The 22069-nt window shown below is 50.0% G+C and overlaps 2 protein-coding genes across 4 annotated transcripts; one reads left to right on the forward strand and one right to left on the reverse strand.

Annotated features, from left to right (window-relative positions):
- Positions 1 to 930: 930 nt before the first annotated feature.
- On the reverse strand, positions 931 to 7163 carry POLR3H (RNA polymerase III subunit H). Of its 3 annotated transcripts, XM_062491367.1 has the most exons (7): positions 7053 to 7163; positions 5799 to 5895; positions 4101 to 4187; positions 3065 to 3128; positions 2245 to 2452; positions 1674 to 1763; positions 931 to 1574 (listed from the first exon to the last, which is right to left on the reverse strand). In XM_062491367.1, exons 1-6 carry the CDS (start codon positions 7161 to 7163, stop codon positions 1710 to 1712), a joined length of 621 nt encoding a protein of 206 aa, XP_062347351.1. In that variant the 3' UTR covers positions 931 to 1574; positions 1674 to 1709. The 3 variants fall into 3 exon arrangements, with proteins under 3 accessions (XP_062347351.1, XP_062347350.1, XP_062347352.1); XM_062491366.1 differs by having other exon boundaries at positions 931 to 1763; XM_062491368.1 differs by lacking the exon at positions 4101 to 4187 and having other exon boundaries at positions 931 to 1763.
- A 6501-nt stretch (positions 7164 to 13664) lies between these two features.
- CSDC2 (cold shock domain containing C2) lies at positions 13665 to 20738 on the forward strand. Its single transcript, XM_062492525.1, is given in 5 exon segments — positions 13665 to 13778; positions 13781 to 13831; positions 19229 to 19494; positions 19741 to 19863; positions 20138 to 20738. Coding segments are annotated over 5 exon segments (717 nt in total). The 3' UTR covers positions 20301 to 20738.
- The last annotated feature ends 1331 nt before the right edge of the window (positions 20739 to 22069 follow it).

Here is a 22069-nt window from a genome sequence, read left to right on the forward strand (position 1 = left end):
TTACAGCGATGACGAGCTTTCAAAGAACACCTGCTGTATCTGCTTTCCCAGCACTGTACACTTAGCTAGTTTCCTAAAGCACAACTTAAGACTCCTCATCATCTGCTCTTTCATGAGAACAGCACACAAAACCTCATCATTACCCCCTCACTATACTCCTGGGAGCCCTGACCCTGTCCAGAAGGAGCTGAGCAAAACAGCTACCTGGAGTAATTGGACTGTTCCCTTCTCCTTGCCCTGGAACTATCCCAGAACAGCCTGTGTGGAAGCTCCTCACTTGTTTCACCCAAATTTCCACATATACAAACAGCTGGGGGGTTTCTGTAAACAGTTGTTTCTACCACAGCTAGATGGTTGCATGTGTGTGCACTGCTGCTCTGTAGGTGGCATTCAGTAAGCTTTTTGTATGCACAGATGGACCTCAGTTACTATGTGAACCTAAAGAATTCTAGGCTCCCTTTTAATTAGGGCATTGCACCAGGAATAACAGTTGAGAATTAAGGGGTTCTAGCGACGCTGCAGGGAGGGCGCTGATGACTCAGGCTTTGTTTTCACAGTTGGAGGTTAAGCAGACCCACTATCCCAGGGAATTACAGCTCCTTCCTGCCAAACGTGGCTGGCTTTGTAATTATGTGCAACATCACTCTCTTGGCAATGGGCCCTGAATTGATTTTACTCACTGTTTTGTTCCCTCCTTTCCTTGTACTGCTGTCAGGGAGGGTGATGGCAATTGTTTGTCATTGGCTGTTAGCACAGAGCAAAGCATTGGTCTCAACTTGGTCTGCCTTGAAATCCAAGTAGCTAAACTGCAGGAGGCAAGTGTTTTCTTCCTGCTAGGCAGGAAGCTAATAGTTTCCCCACAAATTGTACAGGAAGGCAGGCTGTGTGGTTTTTACTATTTATTTCACTTACAGTATTAACACCCCCCACAAACAAGGATTTAGCTTGCTCAACACAGCCTTGGTCCCTTTCAGTCCATAATTTCATATTTTCAGTCAAACTCCTGCAAATTTCAGCTCATTCTGCATAAATACAGCCCACCCAAAAAAGTCATTCCATTCAGCACAATAAGCAGCCTGTTGTTTTCCACAGTGGTCATCTTCACTAAGCCTGGGTTACTTTTGGGTAAACTGTCATTCCTGTTCCTTCTGGCTGCCTTCATCCATGGGTAAAGTTCCAATTCTTAGCAGAACACCACCTCCCCTGCTCACCCAGCAGCAGCATTTTCCAGGTCTCCAGCGTACCACACCTCTACTAACTCCAGCCTTTTGATGTCTCTTCTTAATTTCCTGTCAAAAGAAGGGCAAGTTTCTACTCCTCTGAGATCAGGATCCCAGCCTAAGGAGTAGTACTTCTTGACAGGTATTCTCTTCTGCTTTTACTCACTGAAGTCAACTCCTTCCTTAATTCAGGCAAGCAAAGACCTCCACAATTTTCCCTCCGGGGCAGGAGACCAAACCTCCAGCTGAGTTTGTAGCTGGTGTGCTCAAGGCTTTTTGTGCCTGCAAATTCACTTCTGCACATCAGTGAAGACATTACTTGAAAGCAACTGTCTCTCTCTGGCAGCTTGGAAGCTGAAGAAAAAAAACAAGAGAATGGCAGGTCTAATTCCTTATTCAGCTTCAGAGGAGTGATGAGCATCAGCAGGGTTCCATTATCCCCAAAACACCCACTGGAAAGACTTTCTGTGGAGCAGGCTCTGATGGCAGCTAGCTGTTTGTCCACCACGACAAGAGTCCCAGGCCAGGCTCACTGATTGATCCCTGTTCAGAGAGAAAAGACGAGAGCATGCAGTTGTAAACTGCATAGAGAACAGAGGAAAATGCCTAAAAATACATCTCTCTCTTTTAAGTTATGGAACACAGCTGCCACTGGTTCAGATCCACCTTTTTCATGCATTGTACTCAGGTGGGTTTTATGCCAGAACACTGCAAGGAAAGACTGTTCAGCTGCCACATAAGCCTTGATGTGTTGCTCCCAGCTCTGTACTCTTCATGCACACGCAGTTTGATTTAAATCAGCCTCCCAGGGGGAACTACCAACAACCACAAAGTGTTCCAGTGAAAACACCCAGAAAAAAGAGCAACCAAAAGAACCTCATTTCTCCCCTTTTCCACTCCTTTCATTTTGTGACTGCTTCATGGTCACCTTAAAGGAATCAGTTCCTTGCAAAAGGGGTGCTATTTTAGACACTGAATAAACCACAACATTCACAAGGCCGTAAGAATTAATGCACATAATTACCACAAGAGTGTAGGGTGCCTCTTTCTTCTGGACTTCTTCTGCAGCATTTGAAGTGGAAGCCTCTGCAGAGCTTGGACCGGTTGGTGACGTATCAACAAACGACTCATCCACGACTCGGAAGCGGATCTCTTCCCCAATGTCCATGTAAAGGTCATGGGCCCCTTCTTCTGTCTCATATTCCCACACCCACACCTGCTCTGCTTCATCACTGGCCAAGGATTAAGGAGGGAAACAGTACTCTGCTTGACAGATCACTTTCTGACAGTTCTAAGAATAGATTTGATTCAAAGCCTTTTCAGTTATTTCCCAAACTGCCATGTGCTGTCCCAGGTCATTGTCTGAGCAGCCCAGGACACCCATCATCCTGGATTTCCTGCATCAAGCTGTATGCTGCTGGTCTACACATCCCCCAAAAAAACCCAGCAGCAGAAAAGACCCCCAGACAAGCAAAACCCCTCAGACCCAAGACAACATCGCCTACCGCACCGAAGTACATCAGACGCACGTGTACGTAGACACTACACGATGTGGTAAAACCTGCACTCTATCTTCAGCAGCAGCCAAGACTGGAGGCAGGGATTACAGCTGGGCAGGGGACACTGCCATTCATTTCTACCAGCGGGCACAATGATCCTGCAAAACCTAATGAGCGTGAGGGCCTGTCTAGCTGTGATAACAGTCTGTGGGACTTGCCCGACAGAAGGGCTTAGCTTCTGCCACTGAGCACCTTCATTGTTGCAGTAGTGAATGCCTGTTGGGCCAGCACTGCACAATCTTTTGAAATGAAGTAGTAAAGTTATCAAAGGTGATCAAAGGATACAATTTAGCTGGCTGCTGCAGGGATTCTGGTGGGATGACAATATCATCAAAGAATCCAATAGAAACTGCGGAGAAAAGAATTTGGTTAAGACTGAAACAATTCTTTCCAAATGATGTTCCACAGCAATTCCTAAAATGCATTTCTAGGCTCATTCTCCTTCCTCTCTCAGGAAGGATATTGAGATTATGCAGGAATTATTCTTTGAGCCACAATGCTCAATTTCAGTTGGCAGCAAAGCAACCACCCAGCTGAAAGTACATAGAGCAACAGAGGACACAGTCTTTGCGCCCGCTGGGAAAGGAAAAGGTTGTTTGGAGCAGGAATGGAAATGAAAGCGTTCCAAGAAATGAGTCAGATGCTATAGAGGTCTGTGACAAAAAAGAGCTTAGAAATCACAGATGTAGTATGTTAAATAAAGACCAATATAAAGTTAGAACGGCCCCCACACCCCCCTTGAGATTTCATGATGTTGAATTTTATCAGGGAATGGACCATGCCCAAATTCAGCAACAAAGCAGCCAAGGTAACCTTACTGTCCTAATTTAACAAGTGAGCAGCAGAGTTCCCTTGAATGGAAGACTCTGAGAGGAAAGGAAAGTCACTCATCAATTATATATTCCATGACTCTGGCAGCACTTAGTGCTCACAAAGACATTTCTCTGACATGGTTTCAGGTACAGGAAATGAACAAAAATTTGCACTATAGAAAAAATACATCAGACCAACACAAGCCAATAGTTCTGCTTTGAAAAAAACAAATTCTGTTAACTGAAGCAAGGAAAGGAATCCAGTCTACACTCCAGATGGGCTTGCCTGTTACTCTTGGGCAAAAGCAAAAGGGAGCATGGACAAAACCATCAAGATCAGGGGAAGCTGCCAGGCTCAAACCAACCACCCTCAAATCAGAGCAGCAGTAGAGGCCTGTAACAGCCATTAACCAGCCCACAGAGAGCATTATGCCAGCCAAAATCAGTGTCTCAACAGAGCCAAGAACTCTGCAGCTCACGTGTCCCTGATGTCAGAAGTTGCGGTTTACCGTGGACGCCATCCTGACTGCAGCTTTTAATCTGTCCAATCAGAATCTCATCCAGGAAGGGATGGAAGACCACATAGCGGAAATGCACTTAAAAGAAAACAGATCATTAATGTTATGTCCATGTTAGTAAACTATAGTCCTCCCACAGGGTGGCAGCCATTAAAACAAAATCCCACATCCTGTATGCCCTCTAAAACAACAAGCTTCTTTTACAACTTCTTTACAGGCACTGATTAGATAGAAAAATGGAAATAAGAGTTCTGATTCCTAACTGGTTTGTATAAATTCTGGCAGCAGCTGATCAACAGTGTACTGTTCCCAGCCTCAGTTTTACAAGAAGTTCACAGAAAGAAAGTGTAAGATGATAAACATGAAGCATGGCCTCTGAATAAGTTATGATGGAAGCACAATACTTCACTGTCAGAAGTATCAGCTGAAATTATACTTTCTTGTGATACTTCTGCCTTTTATCTTTATCTGCAATGCTATATTTTCATTAAATTAAATATTTTAAATCACGTATTATCAGTTTAAACAAGGTCCTCTAACACACCTGGATTTTTCTCCAAGCTAGATAAAATGTTTCTAACTAAGCACATGGCATTTGCTATAACAAGAATGCTGAACTAAGACAATCTCAGCCAAATGATGCTTCTGAGAAATTTAATATAATTTTAGCTGTACCTCCTCAGTGTTCCTCTTTTAAATTAGGCAGTGCATTAAAGAAAGAGTTATTACCAGACACAGTAGGATTTATCAAAGTGCTACCCCAGATTCTGAAAGCAGACTTTTTTCCCAAGCTCAGAGAGAAAAGTTCTCTTCTTTCAGTTAAAGGAGTAATTCTAAGTTAAGGAATTGAATGGAGATTAAAGCAAGCAGGAAAGCCTGACATCCTCCTTCAGTATTAGAGAAGCTTTTATTTGCAGGAAATGAGTTTGATTAATTTTTTTTGGAGTTAAAATTTAGACAAGGGGAGGCACATAGTCTGTGCAGTTCCCTTCTAACAGGAGATATTTCATGTGGTCAACCTATGTTTCCACACTGTAAACTGAAATTAGAAAAATGCATCTCTCACCAGTTTAACCCCTCATTTTAACTTAAAAGAAATTGTCTTTTAAGCACGCACTTCCAGTTTTTACTCAGATTTGCCAAGAGTCAAAGTAAAGAAATTAGTCTTTTCTTATTAAAAAAAAATCACTAGAAATGTATGATGAACCAGATCTGTCTAAGTTTCAACAGAAGTGTCATAAAACTTCCAGCTAGTTCAAGAGCATTAAACACTGTGCAAATGCTATATGTAGACACAGGTTTCAACATCCTAGCTAGGGAAAATAAGCTTCAAAAATAAAAAATATCAGAGAAATGCAGACCAATTATTACAACTTATTCTCTGTGTGCACACTTTCAATAATTTTCAGCTAAACTGACCCTTTCCTTATCCCACACCTATGGCTCTAATTGTAGAACAGAGATGGGCTGCTGGAGAAGGCAAGGACTGGCTATTTGAAGATGTATTTGTACCCAAAACTGCAAAGAAAACAGGAGACTTTCACCATGTTCCTCTTACCCTCTTAGCAAGGACAGAGTTAAGGCTGTGAACTTAAGGTTGTTACTTTCCCTAATAACTGAACTCGGCTTACATTTCCAGGTCATTAATTAACCTTGTGCAACACAACATAACTGAGGAAAAGCACTTACCTTTGGTATGTGATGCACCATCGCCAGGAAATATGTATGAATCTTCCAGCTTTGTGATATCATACAGACAGATGCAGAGCCCAACATTGTATACGACCTGAAAAAAAAAACAAAACAAATTAAGAGCAGTAAATCGAGCAGCCCACCAGGTACAATCAAGCTAACTATGGAATTTATACATTACACACACCTTTTCAAAAGGCAGCCACAGAGGGATGGCAAGATGGGATGGAGGCTGTTTTGGAACACTGCCTTCAACACCACCAGCAGCATAGGGGAACCCCAACCCGAGTGTTGTGGGAACACATTTTCACTGGCACTGGAAAGGACAGTGCTACAAAGAGTTTCCCTTGGGGAAATTGTCAGTGGTGAGAGAACTTAAGCTGCCAAGACAGTAAGCAGCTCCCCATCATTCACCAGCCCCACAGCTTGCCCAAATGCTAAACATGCTTTTTGCTAGAGTCATGCTCTCAGAAGGCTCTTCTCTAGGCTTGCCTTTGGGGAAACACAAGGCAAATTCTTGGTTCCTCTGCTACATCTGAGACAGCTTCACTACCTACAAAATTTGAGGCATCTACCAGTCAGCAGCGGATGAATGAAGACTTTTGCTTTTCATAACCTGCCTGTATAATCTGCTATTCACAACCCTTCAGGTTGCTCTTTTGAGCTCCTTTCATGTTGACAGCTGCATTTTGAGTTTTGCACCTGCCTCATGTTGAAAGCTATACACTAATCACAGTCCCAGGAGTACACAGGGAAACCCTGACCTCCGGGTCCACCAGAAAAAACTTTTCATATCCTGCACCAAAGGCCAACTTCTTACTGCCACCATGTATTTCTTTACTAAGCACAGACCAAATCAGCTATTAACAACCTCATTTCTCTTCCAGTATTACTGTTCCACATGTGTTTATACAGTTGGCTTTTTTTCTTTAAATCCCCCACTGGATGGATTAGTTTGCAATTGTCTTTTTCAGGTTGCGTTTTGGATTGCTCCTCTTAACACAAACCAGCAGCTGCTCTCACTTCTCTTCCACGCTTCTCTGCCCCATCTGGCGTCTCAGTATCTTCCCATTACATCAGCCATTAAAAAAATATCCTCTTTGAGATGATACCTGGCTGTCTCTTCGTTTACAGTCGTAGGGGGTGGCCTTCACATCTAAACCCACGCACCTCAGTAGGCACAAACAAAAGGAAGAAACGCTCGTGAATGTTGTGATGCCTGCATCTACCTATACGTGACCCACGCTTTACCTTATTGGCCAATTTCTTGTTTAGCTCCTCAGCAATGGACTCGTTCAGTTTCCTTTCAAATTGCCAGGGAGGAATTCTTACAGTGTCAGTCATCTCCACCAGGACAAACATGGTGGCGGGGCTGGGGGGGAAGGCGGGGAGACGCCAACAGCCTCGTGAATTGGAGCGCTGCGACCGGGAAGTCACACCAAGTGTGACCGGGAAGTCACACTGCCCCGGTGGGGCAGTGTCCCGGCTGTCCCCAAGGAAAAGCGGCTGGGGGCGGGAGCGGCCGGGATCTCCCCCTCACGCACCTGGCGCACGCGAAGCCACGCCGCGCGCCCCGGCCTCGCGCCGCTTCCGGTGCCGCCGCAGCCAATCGCGCTCGGCCGGCGTGTCGCGCGCTCTGATTGACACGGCGCGAGGCGGGGCGGGGCGCCTGCCGCCGCCATTTTGTCCCTCCTCAGGCGGGGCGGGGTCCGTGTGTGATCAGCTGCCGTCGGAGCGGGGAGGTATCCGGGGTCGGGCTGGTGTTGGATGATATAAACGTGGAAAGAAGCTCAGCACCCCCGTGTCCTTTTTAGGGATGCTCTGTAATTCCGTCTTTTGCTCCCGGCAGGTGGGTCCCCGTGGCTTTCTCCCGTGCCACAGCTAGAGCAATTCTTAACTGTGATTATTCTGATTTAATTTTTCTTTTTCGTAAGTTTCAGTCCAGATAGAGCACCAGAGATCACAGAAGTACGGAACAGGTCAGATAGGAAGGGACCCCAGTAGGGCATCTGGTCTAACCTCCCTGCTCAAGCAGGGTTAATAAATAACACAGGGAACAGAGATTTTCAGACATTGTCTTCTATGTGTCCTATGTAGATAAAGAATGCTTGCTTTCTAATGCTTGGGATTGTGTTAGAAAGTTTATTTTCCAGCCATTTTGGTATCATGGTTGTCCCAGGGCACATGGCACAGGAATTGTGCCTAGAGGGTTCTTGCATCCCCTCTCTACTGAGGGAGACTCCACACCCTCTCTGAACAATCTGTTCCAGTGTGGTCACTGCAGAGTAAAAAAGTTCTTCACATTCAGGCGGAACTGTGCATCGTTTTCTGCCCCACTGCCTCTTGTCCTGTTCCTTGGTGTTGTGTTTCATTATTTGGGGTGAGGTTTACGGCAGCTTGGCACCAGGGAGAAGAGCCTGGCTCCAACCTCTTGATGCCCTTCATGCACTGATACACACTGATGAGGTCCCCTCTCAGTCTTCTCAGGCCTGAACAGAGCCAGGTCCCTCAGCCTTTCCTCCTAAGAGAGGAATTCCAGTCCCCCGATTATCCCTCTTGCCCTCTGCTGGACCTGCTGCAGGTGCTCCATGTCGCTCTTGTGCTCAGGAGCCCAAAGATGAAAGTCTCTGCCTCTCTGATAGCCATTTCTTCAGCTGTTTGCCCATGTCTCCAGCAAACCCAGGTGGGTTTAGAATCCTCTTTGCACCTGGAAGTTCCTCACAGCTGTGTCTGCCCAATCCTTAGGTCAAGGTTCTTTTCAGGGACAAACTACCACCATGCAGAGCTAGAATAATTTGTGAGTATTAATTGCCAGAAAGAAGCCAACCCCCATCGTGTAATTTTTGAGGCTTTGGTGCGTTCTGCAGTAAGGGAATCAGCGTGAGGGAAAAGCAGCATGAGGGATGGCAGAAAACAAGGGGGTGTGCTAACATCTGAGGTTTGTCAGGGAAAATGAAGTTGTTTGAAGTGTGTTTAAAAAAAGATCTGCCAGGAAAACCAAACATCCCTGGCTGACAGTGAAAACTGCACTGTCAGCATCATGGCTTTGATGCAAAGGCTAAGTGTGTCATCCCCCACACTCCCCAGCAGCGTGTGGTGGGACAGTAACTAGCAGTTTAGGTAAGAAATCATTAAATGTTGAGCTGTCTGGGAAAGGGAGGGGGAAACAAGGTTGGAAATACCCTTGTTAGGCCTCATTAAGAAGATACCTGTCTTGGACAAGGAGGTGTTGATCTCTTCTCAATTACTCTGTTTCTTCACAGTCTGTTGGGTTGTGGGGTTGTTTTTTTTTTTTTTTTTTTTAATAAATGTGGCTGGTCTGCCCATGTTTGGCATGTTTGTATTAAATAGGGGTACAGAAACAAGATTTCCCATCACCTGGGAAGAGCAGCATTTTGCTTGGAGCAGCATCTACTGTCTCAGAAAGGAGCTCTGCTGCCAGCACAGCAGACACTACTCCATCAGAACACCTTAACCCAAATCCCCAGCATTTCTTGCACTTCTTGTCCTACTTCAGGGAGCCTTACAAAGGCTCCTTTCTCCTGCACTCCAGTCACAGCTGCACTAATCTCAGCACAGCACAATTTTGCTGGCACACATGCCACATCCCTTGCTGTTCTGTCCTGGCCTCATGCAGGTCTGGCAATGCAAGGCTTGACCTTTATCTAGTGCAGCTTTTGCAGGTGTCTGTAGCTACTTTTTCAGAAGAGCGAATTGTTCTCATGGCAGGGGAAGAAATAGCTTTGGTACCACACGAGGAAAGAGAACTTAGACACTGTTGGTTTTGGCAAGGTGGTCACTCTTGATGCTTGTGTGTAAGAACTGTAGGGTTAAGTGGGACATGCATTTAGGGAATAGTAGACTGAAATACCTGGGAGAATATGGGAGATGGAGAAAAGTGGGTTTGGACAGAGTAATATCATGCTTCCATTTCTAGCCAGTCCATGCTTCCAATAACCATGCTCCATCAGGGGTTTTTGGGTGCCCAATATGAAGCAGACACATCTCCCTTCAGCCTTATCCACAGCCCCCCCCCAAAAACAGCTGTGTGAGCAGCAGGTCTGCAGGGCCTCACTTCATCCTGTCTTGGGTCTAGGACCCAAGTGAGGTGGGTCCTCTATGAGTGAGGTATTTTGTGTGCTTTGTTCAAAGTGTAGACAGCAAGCAAGATGTGCAGAATCTCTGTCTCCTGTATCAACTCTGTGATTACCAACAAGGATTGAATGCTTTGGGTCATTCCTCAGTAAGGACAATAAGATTCCTCTTCTCTGTGCAGCTGTGTTTATTGGTGAAACTTGCAGATACTTTGGTTTCACGTTGGGGAAACTGAATTGAAATGTGTGTGGAGAAAGCTGGTGATGGCAGTTTCAGATGAGCTTCACTGCCTCTGGTACCAGGCTACTACCAGAGCCAAGTCTGGCTGCCAATGTCTCAGCTTCCCCCAGCAACATCCCAGGCTGTGGGAAATGATTTCCAGTCTCACTTTCTTTGGGTAGCCCCTCCCCAAGTGGTGCGTGCCTGGGCTGTGACAGATGTTGCTCTGTTCCCACCTAGGTTTTCTCCCTGGAGGAATGTCATAAGTGCCATCTTCAATGTAAAAATATAAACAAAATCCAAATTATGCTCTATAAAATATGGGTGCTGCCTCAACTCATCTAACAGTAGTGTTCAGAGTTGCACTATATTTATTGCTGCTGCTGCTGAAGTGCATGTTGCTGCTGTTGGAGATGATGTGAACAGCTTTGTTTTGCTGAGTTGTCTCCTTTCCTCTCAGTAGTACTGATATGGTGAATATCCAGAAATCCATGGTGCCTGTACATACCTTTTTACACTTAGCCATGAAGTCTCTAGAGTCTCTCTCAGCAGTACTGGGGCTTTTCCAGTGTTTCAGAGCATGGTTCTCAGTTGCTGGGTTGGGTTTTTTTGTTTTGTTTTTTGGTTTCTTTTAAGCTGTAGCTGCTGGAATCTAGGATTTGCAGACAAGTCTTTCTATCCCTCAGAGAAAATACCAGACATTTCTCATTCTCTTGATTGTGCAGGAAAACTGGAAAATAATATTTGAAGTTACCTGAAGGATTGGAACCTTTGAGGAAAATGAAAGGAGCCCCCAAATCATTCAGTTTACGATCTCCTCTGTCCCCACATGCCCATGGTTCTTGGAGAAAACTGGCTCAGGAATGCTAGGAGAGGTGAGTGGTAATTTGCATCTCGACTGTTCTGGCCCTCCTTTGATTGACTCCAAAGGAATTATGTATCTTCTCACATAAAAAGTCCTCTGCAGTCCTGCCTTTGCTTCCATCTCTGCAGGCATCTCTGGCACCCCCACTCCCACTCTCTGTCTGATCAAAGCTTCCCCTCTTTTCCTTTTATCATTTTTAAAGCATGCCTGCATTAGACTCTCTGCCTCCTCTGCTGCAGCACATGCCCAGAGTCACTTTCCAGCCGAATGTACTTTTGAGTTCCCCCTGCCTTTTCCATCAAGAGCCTTTATGTGGGGCAGCCAAAGTTGTCCCCCAAAAAAGGAGAAGCCATCTCAGGAGAAACTCAGAGTGGAAACTGAGAGCTGGCTGGGGGCCTGCTCCCCTTCTTTTGCAGAGTTTTGAAGAGTAGACTGGAGAGATAAGACTTGTGGTGTCTGTAGGGCATGAATGGGGCTCCTGTTCTGTCATGGAAAACTATTTGAAAAGCCACAAACAGTATGATTGGCAATGGCAGAACCCACTGGCACTGGGCATTTCAGTGCTTCTTGTTGGCCTTGCCATGGGCTGTTCTCTTCTGCCTGTGGAGCTTTTTTCTGCATTACAGTTCATTGACAGGAGAGAGATACGTGCTTTGTGATCTCATCCTGCTGTCAAAGGGATGAGCCCCATATCAACGATGGATGGATGGATGGATGGATGGATGGATGGAAGGATGGATACAGCCAGGTGGAACAGTTGTGACCCTGTCTCCTGACTCTGTGCCATGCCTTGTGGCTCCCACACAACTTGTGCACCACTCTGCAGCCCTGAGGGTTGTTTGTGGAACACGTCCAGTTGGCATCACCATGTTCAGCTGTGTAGAATGTATCAAGGAAAGAGTTTAAGGAAACTCTTTTTAAAAGCAACCTGTGACTACCCCGTGTTACAGGATGCCCCTAACAGCTCCCTGCAGCTCTGACACTTCATGATAGTTGTTCAGGTTGTTGTAAATTTTATTCCAGGATCACAGGGACTTGCTTGATAAAGTGCTGATGTCGATTGCCTTTCTACTCCAAAATGAAGCTGACATCACCTAAAACCCCCCGAGTTATGCCTACCCAGCCTGTTCTTACTAGACTGCAGTGATGGAGACCCTGGTGCTTGGCCAGGCAATCTGCTTGAGTAATTAACTGTCTGTTCTGTTAGAAAGTGTTTCCTAATGTCCAACATCAATCTTGCTCTTCATAATTTAAACCCCATTACTCCTTGCCTTAATTCCCAATGGAATCAGCGAACGATTCTGCCCTCATCCCACTGCCTTGCACCCCGACTAGAGAAAGTCTCAGGCCAGTTTATGGGCATGGCCTCTGCCCCCGGAGGTGGCACAGGGGAAAACAGAAAGGAAAGATCTTTTGGCACAATATGCTGATAGAAATGAGACCCTTAGGAAGCACCTGGGTTTGTGATGGCTGGCTGTGAGCCCGGAGGGAGTGGGGCAGTAGGATGGGTTTGCAGCATGTGCCTCCTGTTCTCTCCTGCTGCACCGAGGGTGACTGCGGTACCCAGGGGTGCTTGGGCAGGTGGGAAGAGCGGCTGCAGGGCACCAGTGAGACTTGGAAACCTCACCAGGGGAGAGGTTTCACCCATGGTGAGGGACCCTGTCTGCATCCCTGCCTGCAGTGCACACCCCATCCTTCTGTCCCTGCAGCCTGGGGGGCTGCCCCACTGTGTCCGGCTGTATCCCAGTGTGCGTCACTTTGCGCAACCCGAGCGATGCAGCCCCCCGGGGCCGATCCTCGTCACCTCCGGCCCCCCATACAGACTTTCTCCTTTAAACCTAACTAGCTCAGAAATGACCAGGCTGATCCCTCCCACCTGCCCGCTCTCCCTGGCCCGGCCCTGACGTCAGGGGAAGGCGTGCGGATGCGTGTGTGTTCGAGGCGCACATCATCCACACATCAGATACCGCAGATCCATCAGCCGGCAGGCAGCCAGCCGAGGAAGCCGCCCGGAGCTGGGCTGCAGGCGGGACCGCTGCTCCTGGCGAGGCAGCGGAGGAGTGTCCGGGCCCTCCGAGCACCGATGCTCTGCAGAGCGCAGCTCCAGGGAGCCCATCGCTTCTAAGGAGGTAAGGGGAGGCACAATGGCCATGCAGCGTGCCCGGGCTATTGTAGATGGAGATTAAACTTGACGGACCGCCTTGTTTTTTTGAAACCTGTTTTTTTTTTTTTTTTTTTTCCTTGGACGGTGGAGAGGTGAGAGGTAGAAGCGTGACTTCCCACCTCCGGTTTGATTATTCCCCACCAGCCTCAGGAACAATAACTCCCCTGGGGGTGGCGGCGGCAATGTTGCATGTCTGCTTTGGCTTGGGGGCAAATAACCCAGGGTTTTGCCACGGAGGGCTGAGCTCAGCTGGGATCCAGCTCTCTGATTGCCTGAGCGGGAGGCAATTTGTGAAAAATCAGACTTATTAAAGTAGGCTGATAGTGATGGGGGCTGGAATTAGGATTTTTTTGGGCTGTCTGCACTATTCCTCCCGATGGCAAGTTAGATCCACAAAGGAGGAAGGAAGGACACAGACGAAGATGTTTGTGCCAGGTCTTTGAACAGATGCTATGCTAATTAGAAAAACAAAAACCATCACAAGAAAGCAAACAAATCTCAAACTTGGTATTTGGGAATGATGATTATGCATACATGCTTAAAAGATAAATCAAACCTCCATGATGGTTTCTCCCTTTGCTTCTCCTTTGCATCTGTCAGCCTTCTCACTGTCCCTCATGGCCTCCCTGAGAACTGGGCAGCCCAGCACACTCCCATAAGGGAGCTTTTTATAATCAATCCATAAAGGTGACATTCATATTTTAGCGCTAAACATGCTGTATCGTAGGCGAGACTATCTCACCAAAGATCTCTGGAGTTGGGAGTATGATTGGCTTAGCTGGGGAGGGGATGCTGTCAGTGTGCATTGCCCAAAAAACGCCCAGTTTTATTTTTTCTCTAGTAATTTTTTCTCATCAAATGGGTTTGTAATAGGCAAGGTAGGTGAGAAAATTTCTTTGCTTGGTATTTAACTCTTAACATGATCTGGTAACTAAAAACAGGAGAGAGGGAAGCTGAGAGGCTTTCATTAGCGTTGGACAGAGACAGCATTTATAAAAATCTGCTAGACACCAAGGCTGTGAGCCTTCTCCGAGGAAGGAAGGATGGAGAAACATAGCCTAGCCAGTATTGTGGTGGCCCTGCTCACGGTAACCCCTGCCTGGAGCCCTTGTCATTCCCCAGCTTGGTTCCTGCCCTTCATGGCAGCCCCCCTGGGATCTCTGCTGGCCACTGTGTTGTTTTGGGTCCCTTGGCAGGTGAATATGCCCAGCAGCCGAAAAATGAGATTTTTGTTTTTGCATTGAGCTCTGGGGACGCTCATGCGTCTAGAGGGGTGTAGCTCTTCTCTGTTTCAGCCTGTGTCTAGACAAGCTAGGTCTGGGGGGGCATCAGCCTCCCTGAGAATGGCAGCGGGCCAGAGCATTGCTTTCTGTGCTCCATAGGGTGAGGAGATGGCTGCTGGCAGCTGGCTGTGGAGGTAGGGTGTCTTTTTGACGTACAGAGACCTTTTTTCCCACTGGGGCAGATTTAGAGGGGTAGTAAACCTGACTCCTGAACTGGGGCCACCGGCAGTTGCAAGAGATGGAGAAAAGGTGATGGAGAGTGCCGTGGAAGAGCTCGTGCAGGAGATTGCTGCAAAAGGCAGCAGAGGGAAAATAACCTCCAGCTTCTTGGCTGGGGCGGGGGGGGCAACGGCACTCGGGAGAGCCTAGTGTGGTGGCAGGCAGCATCCGAGCTGCGGATTTGCAAAGAGAAGCGGTGGCCTGAAAGGGAACTGCCCATAAAGGCGACGGTCTGGCCAACCCAAGGGTCACGTCCAGAGCCGGAGCATGACGGCCACCTACAAAGCGGCCACCCATCCGCCAATCCATCCTGGGCATTCCGGGGGTTCCAGCGGGTGGGAAAGAGCACAAAGGAACGTCGCACGGGAGAGCCGACTCACTGAGGGCGATTAAGCTAATTAAATATGTATTCCCTCGCCCGGGCAAGGAAGCATGAGGGGTTTTTTTTTGTTTGGTTGGGGTTTTTTTTGTTTGGTTTTTTTTTCCCTTTTTTTTCCCCCGCTGCCACTAATGAACGGGGAGTGGCCGACAGAGGCTGCTGCCTCTTCAGAAGGCTCTTTCCCCTCTTTAGGGGGCCTTGAAAGACTGTTTAGTTGAACAAGGTCACGGGCAGCACCCAAGTCAATGTGTTCGGCTTTAAAAAAGGGGAGAGAGACAGTGATTTTATTTGATAAACCGCAGACCTTTCAGTCGCTGCTGATGAACGGGGTACTTGGATCTCGAGATAAAAGCACATGCGTCTACTGCCTGTCTGCCTTAATTGGCCTGGGTTTCCTGCCTCCGCCTGCAAGGGCTGCTGACTGTCAGCCCGCTTGCTCAGGAGCCTGCCCACCAAAAAATATAAAAGCAAAGCTGGCTTCTGCAGCCAAAGAAGACCCTGTCATCAGAGGGCTCTGGGGTTTGGCTTCGAGATTTTTTTTGGGGGGGGAGGAGGGAAGGTGGACAGGGTAGGAGCTGTTTTTTATAAAGAGCATCCTTCCAGGTAGCCCTGGGCTTGCAGCCACTTGCCTCCTTGGCTCCGAGGACTGTCACCCCGGTAGACCCTCGGAGCAAAGCCACCAAGAGGAGACAGGGAGGAGCGAGTTGGAGGTCTGGCTGTGGCGGTGGAGGGTGGTTATGCTGGAAAGGCTTCCCATGCCCCGAGGCAGAGCCGGGCTGCTGCAGTCTCCGCTTGCTTCCTCAAGTGACCCGGATTTTGTCCCTGCACTCTATACGTGCGTGGAGTGGACATAGTGTCGTGGGATGGTGTCAGGTCCAGAGACACCTGAGGTGGGGAGAGATGCTCTTATCCGCAGCAGAGATTACTGTGACCACAGGAGATTGAGGAGAGAGTGAAAATGCCTCTTGTGCCGAGGTACTCCCTCCTTGCCCTCTGCTGGCGCTGCACCGTGGAGAAATGGGGAGAGGATGGTGGGGTGGAGAGCAGGGAGGGGAGGGAGGACAGTAGAGGCTTTCCATGATGGGTGTCTGGGCTGGGAGGGGAGGAGACACTGGCAAAGATATGCTTGTGTCCCCACTCTTCTCTCAGCCTGCTTTTGCCCTGAGTTTAATTTCCTCAGTCCCTTTGTTTGCAGCAGGCATTTAAATGAAGTGGGAGGTAGGATACGGCCCTGGAGTCCCCCATGTGCCAAAGCTCCTATTCAACCTCAGCTTCACCAGTACTACCAGAGCCAGGAATTCAGCTGCTGGACACCAAGGCTGACCAACAAATCTGGGATGCTTGATCCAGGTACTGAGGAGGGACAGAGTGCTGCTGGCTGAGTGATACAGCCTCTGCATGGCCCCAGGATAGGGATCTCTGCTCCAGCTCTTGCTCCAGGCAGTGCATTTGCCCTGTCCCTGTGTTTGTCCTGGTGAGCTGCCACCCTACAGCAGGGCTCCCCCACAACATCTCCATGGGCCATCCAGAGAGCCTTCAGAGTGCCTGTGGGGGATTGCACCTCACTTGTTCTCCCACAAGGGGCAAGCTCAGCTCCTGGGGGCAAACAACAGCCCAGGAAGGCACCTTCTGCTGCTGCTCGCTCTGTCTCAGGAGCAGACAGTCTGCCTCCTCAGCAGTGCCCAGCATGCTCCCATTCTTCACCTCATCCCCCAAAACAGGGAGCCTTCCAGGGTACCTGACCCTGGACTGGTCCCACAGCTGAACCTGGGGCAAACCCGCTCTTGGTTGCCACTTCACCAGTCTGTGTTGTTTTGTCCCTGCAAGCTCCCCCTCCTGCACACCCCCTTACTTCTTATTTTCATTTTGCCTCTGGGAAACTTCCATTTTTCCAGCCCCTTGTGGTTGCCAACCAACTCCCTCAGCATACTAATAGTTTGCTCCAAGCATCCTTATTCAGGTTAAATACCCTCCATTGTCCCTCAGCTGGTGGGGGAACGGAAAGGCCTCCTCTGTCAGAGAAAGCCGCACAGAGGAGGCGCACCATGGTGAGGCCATTTTCATAGTGACAGCTTCATGATGTGGCAGACAACTGAGGGCCATTTTCCCCAAATCATCCCACTCCTCCAATCCTGACACCTCCCGGGAAGATGAGAAACCCTGCAGCAATGCATGGGGATCGCATCACTTTTTGCTGTCCTAAAGTGGCCAGGCTGCTCACCAGTGCAGGCAGGGCAGTCAAACAGGGGCACAGATGGGAGCTGTGAAGCAGTTTAGTGTCTGGTCTGGTATTGGGGTGTCTTGCTTGGCTGTCCTCTGAGACCCTTAGGCATGAAGGAAGGAGATGGTGAGCCTGAGCCTGGGGATGGGAGAAGGAGATGCTGAGCCAGGGTTTGGGGGAAATAGATGCTGAACCTGGGCATGGAGGCAGGAAATGCTAAGCCTGTCAGGCCAGGAGCTGAGCAGCTTCTGTGTGGGGTGGAATGTGCAGCAAAGGCAGATGTGCATGCTTCAGTTGCTGCATGGAGGAGAGGAGCCACTGAAGCACAGGAAGGATTTGGTGTGGGGGTGGGTGGGGAGCCAGGAAAGGGAAAGACGATTTGGAGGGGTTTGCAGCCAAAACTGGAAGTTGTCTCAGAGGGCAGGAGGAACGTGATGGGTTTTACTTTGGAGTGTGGCCCTTTCTGCCTGGGCCTGGGGGTGAAGCTCGGCAGGGCTGAGAGGGGGTAGCTGTCAGGAAGCTGGCTAAGGCCCATATGACAGAATCCAAGCTGGACTGGCAGCCGTGGGGGCCCAGTGGCAGGCATAGCCCCTGCCAGAGGAAGAAAGTGGAGGTGGGTGAGTGGAACAGGAATTGCCTGGTCCCTCCTTGAAACTTCAGCTGCTCTAGAAATCTTTCCTTGTGTCCTTGGTGCCTGCTAATTTCAGAGTGAAGGTGACCCCCTTTTGTGCATTTCCCCAGGCCCTTCATGTCTCAAAAGGCCGGCGGTGAGTCAGAAAAGAAATTAAATATTCTCTGTGTTTCCTGGTGTGTGCATGTGCTGTCCCAAAAGGTGCTGCATGCCCCAGTGGGGTGGGAAAGGGATGATGGGGATGCTGGGGAAGGGGATGATAACTCCATGGGATATTGGGCTCCTCAGCTCCAGGTGATGGAAACTCCTGAGCCTGAGGAACAGTGGAAATGGGTGAGCCCCCACCCAGTGCACCCAAAGAGAGGTGCCCACAAGCATCTTCCTGGCATGGGACACCCTGGGACAGAGGCACCAGCATCAGATGCAGCCACTGACTGGAATAAAATCAACAGAGCAAGGCCTTTCTGAGCAAGTGGCTGCAGTGCTGATCACACATCAGAGTATCTGGGAGGCTTAAAAATGGACAACCCCTCCAATTTCATGCTGGGGTGCTTCAGCAAGGACAAGAGTGCCCACAACTGTGATTGCTCATCTGCAGGCTTTCTGCCCCTTAGGGCTTTAACTCCTTGCAAATGGCATGATGCCTTCAGAAACTGGAGCCTGATGATGGCAGCAGCAGCAGGTTGTGCTTGTGTAGTGGCTCCACTGAGGTGCCTGAGAGGCATGAGGGCTGCTGGCAGCCTCACCACATTCTCCTGGTGTTCCTTCTTCCTGTAGGAATGTGACTGGATGGGCAGCAGCTGCTGGCTGGGGCTGGGGTTGTGTCCTAAATCCTATGGGGCTGAACCTCCTGTGCTGAGAAGACCTCAGACCTCTGACCCTGATGTACTGACCTGTTGTCTCAGACTTTTTTCTTCACTTTTTTATCAGAAATCTCAGGATGGGGGAAGTTCTCAGAGCCTGGGACTGGAGGCCCAGGCATGCTGGTACTGCATGGGCATCCTTCCCAAAATGGTCCCTCCTGAGGCAGCCTGTCCTTCACTACTTTTTCCAGGGTGTTCATTTTAGTGACTTCATCTCAAATATGTGGGATTATCCTGGCAATTGAAAGGTTGAACAAACCAGGTTCTTCCCTTGGGTTTGATTTTCTGGAGCATCCCAGGTGATTCCAAGCTGGGACAGGCTTCCTGAGGAAATTCCCAGTGCTGCAGATTGGTGTCCAACACTGAAGGCTAGCAGCATGCCCCCTGCTCCCACAAACGGCTGGGAGCTGAGGGACAATTCCTGACAGCAAATTGCACCAGAAGCCTCACAGAAGGCCCTGTAACCCCCAGCCCCTTTTGCTCCCCAGGTCACCAGCAGTAGGCCCACACGCCTGGGCATCCTTTCTCCTGTTGCCCACCCACCTGATCCCAAAACGGAGGAGCCCACTGACCCCACCATGTCATCGGACCCCAGCGCCCCGCCGGCAGTGCCACCCCTTCACTCCCCCAAGTCACCGGTGTGGCCCACCTTCCCCTTCCAGCGGGAGGGCAGCCGCATCTGGGAACGGGGCAACCTCCTGCTACGGGATCTGCCCAGCCCCCTCCCCACCAAGAGGACCAGGACCTACTCGGCGTAAGTACCCAGCGGGTTTGGTACTGTCCAGTTGAGCTGTGGTGACCTGCAGTGCCTGCAGAACCCTCGGCACCTGGTGCACTTTGCCAACGTGGTGCCCAGCATCACTGCACACACCTGCCCAGAGTGTTGTGGGTGGGTGCCATGCACTTGGCCCAGAACCATTGTGTTCATAGTAAAAATCTCTCCCTGTGCTGCCTCCTGGGCAAATGGCACCAGTGAAAAATCTTCCCTTTCCTCCTGTAGGACAGCGCGTGCCTCTGCTGGCCCCATCTTCAAGGGCGTCTGCAAGCAGTTCTCTCGCTCCCAGGGCCACGGGTTTATCACCCCAGAGAATGGCACCGAGGACATTTTCGTACATGTGTCTGAGTAAGTCCCAGGGCTGTGTGGTACCAGAAGACCCCAGGGGAGCCATGCCATCAGCGTGGGGCTGGAGACTTGTGGACTGGGGTGTGGATGTCTCCGTGGGGTGGATATGGGTCTCTGCTTGTCCTGTATCTTCTGTCACCTGTGGGTTTTCTTTTCCAAGGCACAACTGGTGGGTCAGGTGCCTTCCTTCATTCTGGGTGGTCTGGGGCAGGGGTCCATCTCTTGACTGTGGCACCACCACCACCACCACCACTTCTCCTTTCCTCTCCTGCAGCATTGAGGGAGAGTACGTCCCAGTGGAGGGGGACGAGGTGACGTACAAGGTCTGCCCCATCCCTCCCAAGAACCAGAAGTTCCAGGCAGTGGAGGTGGTCCTCACCAACCTGGCGCCCCACACGAAGCACGAGACGTGGTCTGGCCAGATCATTGGCTCCTAGGCGCCCAGGGGGGCTGCCAGCCACTCAGCCCCATGGAGCAAGCCTGCCCAGCCGCTCGCAAGGGGTGTGGGGGGAGCCGAGGCAGCGGCGGGGCCGGGGCTGCCCCCAAACATGCAGGCGTTTGCGTTCAGTGTCTTTTATAGGGTTATGGTTTCCTTTCTCTGTGTGTGTTTGTAAGTGTCTGTCGAGGGAGACAGGGGAAACAGAGCCCTCCCTAACTGTCCCCCAGCTCCGGGGGCAGCACCGAGCCCCATGTTCCATTCCTTGCTCCTGAGGCCATAGGGAACAGAGGAACCAGTCCTAAGCCCCAGCCCTCCAGCTCTACTGAGCTGAAGCAGGTGCTGAGAGAAGGAGGGGAAAGCCTGTGTGGCTCGGCTCATCCTCCAGAACTCCAGTCTGGCAAGATGGGCACCCCACTTGGTCCACAGTGGCACGGCAGCAGTGGGACATGCCCTGGTGGCAGGGACAACAGGGTGGTGTGGGGTGGCATATCACTGTGCGGGGTCTGGGTGGCTGAGACTCATCCCCATTGCTGGCAGCTCACAGCACCCACCTGAGCCACATCCCTCCATCACAAGATCTCAGGTCAGCGGTGCCATGAAGAGGTGACTGGTTTATAGAAAGCAAAAATTTAGTTGTAAGGGGCAGATAGCAGCTGACAGGGCACCTGGGCGCTCGGTGCTGTGCCTGGGGGGCTGCACCTGGGGCATGGGGCACTTGGCACCTCTGTGCTCCCCACTGCTGCTGGGCAGTAACGCACTTTTCTTGGCTCAGTACTGACACGGTTTTGGGGAGACAGACAGTTTCTCCTCCTTCTCTTGCCCCCCAGCCCCCTGGGGACCCCCTTCCCACGTGTGTATGTGTGTGTGTGTGTGCATGTCTGTAGCTTGCTGGGGTGGTGAGGGGCTGAAGGGTCTGAGCAGACTCGGCCACGGCGCAAGTGCAGCCACCTCCTTCCCAGCCCCTTGATGTAGGCAGGGTCTTGTATACAAAGCACAAACTTTGTTTTTGGTCTTTCCTGCCATACCCTGGCCAGATGGGCTCCCACAGCCCCAGGGAGCGACAGGGCAGAGGGCACTGGGACAGGGACAACATGCACTGGGCTGGTCCTGAGCTCACCCCACAGAAACGGTGCTGATGCTCCAGGAATTACCAGTATCTTAAGGTGTTCAATGCAGGTTTGGGGACAGTGGGGTGCCAGCAGGTTTCCCTGAGCAGGGCAGGAGGTGATAGGCAGCTCCCAGAGCACTTTGCCAGCAGGAGCTGCTGGCACTGCTGGTGCTCAGCATGGATGGATTGGGGTGTTTGCCACCGTTTTGCTGCTGCTGTTGCCAACAGGGCTAAGTGGGGAGAGAAGCAGAGAAAGGCTGGTGCCACACAGGACAGCCAGGCCCTGTGGATTCAGGAGCACCACCCGTGCTGGTGTGTGGATTGCCCCAGGACCCTGAGGCCCCTCTCACTGCCAACCTGAAGCCTGGCTCTCCCAGGGGCTGTGGCAACCATGGCTCAGGCTCTAGCCATCCCCAGGACATGCAGTCAGCTTGGCCAAGGCAAACTGTTGGAGGTTTTTTTTTTTTTTTTGAAATAAACTAAAACCCTAAACTTGTTGGTGTTTTTACAACTCTGGTGTGGTTCTGCCTGTCCGACCATGTGTCAACCTTTGTAACATTGGCAATAAACCATTAAAAGTGACTTTCCCATGAGCCCTGCCCATCTTGGCTCTTTGTCCTGTGTGCATGTGTCACAGTGATTCTCTTAGGTAAAGGACC

The sequence above is a fragment of the Cinclus cinclus genome, chromosome 4, assembly GCF_963662255.1.
Source record: "Cinclus cinclus chromosome 4, bCinCin1.1, whole genome shotgun sequence".
NCBI lineage: Eukaryota > Metazoa > Chordata > Aves > Passeriformes > Cinclidae > Cinclus > Cinclus cinclus.